Below are 3,015 nucleotides of genomic sequence, written 5' to 3'. Positions count from 1 at the left end.
TGCTGGGCTTGAGAGCGGTGTGAAGAGAAGCGCCTTGTCGGGCTCCGAAAGGTCCTCAAGTCCGCACAAGGACAGCTTGATAGACGCGACGGTATGAGGAGGGGCAAAAGACTTCGTTGGAATGCGACCAATGAAACGGTCGTTGTGGTAGATGGGGCGATTTGATTCGAATGCACCGAGTTTGGTGTATAGACGGTAATATACTGCATCAGTAAATTAGGCCATTCAAACCATCAGTAGAGCTTTCGGTATAGGACGCACCATAGCTAGGACCTGTCCTTGTTGTTGACTTTCCTACTTTTGCTGCTGAATCTGTATCCCCTTTGCAGCCCGAAGAGGCTGTGGAACTGGACGGATGATCATGACCAGGCAGAGTAGACATAGCTGCTTCAACCAGCACCTATTGAAACGTCAGCAAGATGGACAATTGAAGGAAAGAGTTATCGGACATACCTTCATCGATCGTCATACATGAGGCATTGGCGCTTATGCTGCCACCTCGCTGCCAGACCAAGTAGGATGTTCTGAAGTTGAACGAGTAGCTCCGCCTTTACTCCATCCAGTGCGTGCACTGGCCTTTCAAAATTTCAAGCTCCCAACTTCCCGAGTGGAAAAGTATCGGAACGCAAATTTCATGAGAATTCACGATTATATTTGAGAAGAGGCGGCGATAAAGGTTGTGATACAGTTCTGATGGTGCGCTGGGAGGAAGATAGTGGTTATTGAGGAGGGGAAGTGGAGAAAGTGCAGGGTTGGCACGAGTCACGACGAACTCTCACAATCTCAGTTCGCCTCGCTTCCGCTTTATCTCTGACTTCGACCTCACATCCTTCGAGTCTACCAACAAACAAAGCGCCGTCTTCCAAAACATACCGCCTAAAGTGGTCCACGGCGTATAGGTCTTCGCCACGGCATGACGGCGAAGTTTCTCAACACGTCACTATATACCTCCCCCATGGCTTCGTCGGAAGTTCTCCTCGCCCATCTTGCAACGATATTCTCTTCAATCTCAAAGGACCCTATGTGCGTATCTTACATCCTGCTCGCACACCCACCTCTTACGAATGTTTAGACACTGGATGAGACTCAGCTCAATGATGAAAAGCGCGCTATCTGGTTGTGCTGCAACACTACCAAGTCCTCCGATAATTCAGCATTTCAAGTTTTCCACGTTTGACAGTCGGGTCTTCTTGTCATGCGAGAATGGCGTTACCTCACACTGTTCACGGAGCCTCAGGGAGTGGCTCTTCAGAAAAGGTCACTAAACTCAATACTCTCGTGCCCGACCTTTGGATCATCCCTTGTCAACGGATCGTTGAAGAAGGGCAAAGACCAGCTGTTCTAAGCACCCTGATTCCTTCTGAAACTCGCAAATCACGGTGTGTTTCATGCCAACGAAGTCTCGTTTATCGTCGTAACCTTATCGTCGCCATTTCAGACAAATCCTGGGATAAATTTGAAGGCCCAGACACTCAGAAGTGGCTTCGCACATGGGTTTTCCTTGCACAACGCTCCAGGAAGTTCCGTTTCTCAAAGGTCGACGGTCTTTTGGCGGAAATACAAGCAGATTTGGAGGACCAAAAAGAGACTTTCTGCCATCGAAGCCGTTGGCCAGTACAACAGGCTTCTCAGTTGGAGGGGTTGTTTCTTCACTGATGACGTGAGCTCACGAAATCTCCTCATCATCCTCCCTAGTTCTCACCATCGTCGTCTAGAGCATTCTCTACTTGTTCGGATGGGGCTCTTTACACCAGCTGTCCAGATCAAAGATGAAGGGACCCTTTATCTTCCAAACGGTTCTTGTGAAATTGCGCGAGTTCGTCAAGACAAGTTGAAGGTCACTCAACTTCCGTACTCAAACATTTTCTACCTTCACTGACAATGCAACAAGGCATTGGAATGGTTCTTTCTTCAACCGAAGAGGGTCAAGAATATCACTTCGAATGGGCCCACCATTTCGGTTGGCATTGAATGTCCTCCGCCTTTCTTGGTTACCACGACGACGAAGTCCATGAGGAAACAGCCATCGTGCACTTCCGCGACCTCCAACGATGCTGGCTAGCTCTTTTCAACGTATGTACCCTCTTCGCTTCTAGTTCTCGGACTACTGACAGACTTGACACAGAATCACGCCTCAAACATGTCTTCGACGATGCCGTTACTAGATGCCCTCCCTGTTGCTGTTTGGTCCCACGTCTTGTTTGATGAAATTCTATTGGGGTGAGTTACGGGGTAGTCTGATCCTACTGAACACGTACTAACCTCTAAGACAGTCATCGTTGGGTAGGCCACTTGCGTTGCTCAAGTGTGGACTTCCTCCTATTAACATCAAGGGGAATGGGACATTGGACTCTCAGCTGCATAGTATGCTTGCAAGAACACGGGCAAAACGAAACACTTGACCAACACTTGACCATTGGGTTGCTGTCAGTCTCGAATGGCTTATGTAAGGATCGCGTCCTCCCTTTGACGATCTTTTCTTTGTCTCGTTTTCCCTTTTATACAGCTATGATTTCAAGGTACGTCTTTTCTATCTCTCCCCACTGTTCCACCGCCCATTTCCTATCTACAGAACGATTGCCTTCTCCCCATGCCATTGGCAGTAGCTTGCCTCGGTTTCATCCTTCTTTTCACCATCATCTTCTTCAACTCTCTCGTATGTGCGTTCATCTATGTTACGGGTCGGTATATCTATGACGGATTATACCCTGAACACCGCTGGACTTGCAACGAGGACGAAGGCATAATGACAAGTACAAAGGATTCATTGATCGCCCGACACTACACGACGGTCTATTTGATCCTGGACACCATGCGCTCCAGAATCAAAGGCAAAACGTCAACGATACACAGAATGTTGAGAAGGTCTTTATTGAGATCTCGGACGACTCGGACTTGGACTTGGACGTTCCTTTGGTAAGTCCTTTCACTGTTTCCGCCTTTCAAGGGTATTGAATATAGTGTTTGGAAGTCCGGTCTCGTGACTGGGAAAAGACCGTAACCAGACCGGACCTG

The 3,015-nt window shown here is 48.3% G+C and overlaps 1 protein-coding gene across 1 annotated transcript; it reads left to right on the top strand.

Moving 5' to 3' along the window:
- Positions 1-1,971: 1,971 nt before the first annotated feature.
- On the top strand, positions 1,972-2,984 carry LACBIDRAFT_299119 (uncharacterized protein; the record flags this gene model as incomplete). The annotated part of the gene is made up of 6 exons (XM_001882215.1): positions 1,972-2,073; positions 2,126-2,220; positions 2,274-2,426; positions 2,507-2,519; positions 2,573-2,916; positions 2,972-2,984. The coding sequence occupies 6 exons, from the start codon at positions 1,972-1,974 to the stop codon at positions 2,982-2,984; spliced, it is 720 nt and encodes a 239-aa protein (XP_001882250.1).
- Positions 2,985-3,015: the final 31 nt, after the last annotated feature.

The sequence above is a fragment of the Laccaria bicolor genome, genomic scaffold (assembly GCF_000143565.1).
Source record: "Laccaria bicolor S238N-H82 LACBIscaffold_15 genomic scaffold, whole genome shotgun sequence".
Lineage (NCBI taxonomy): Eukaryota > Fungi > Basidiomycota > Agaricomycetes > Agaricales > Hydnangiaceae > Laccaria > Laccaria bicolor.
The sequence above is the reverse complement of the archived record's forward strand: the minus strand, read 5'-3'. Positions and strand labels throughout refer to the sequence as shown.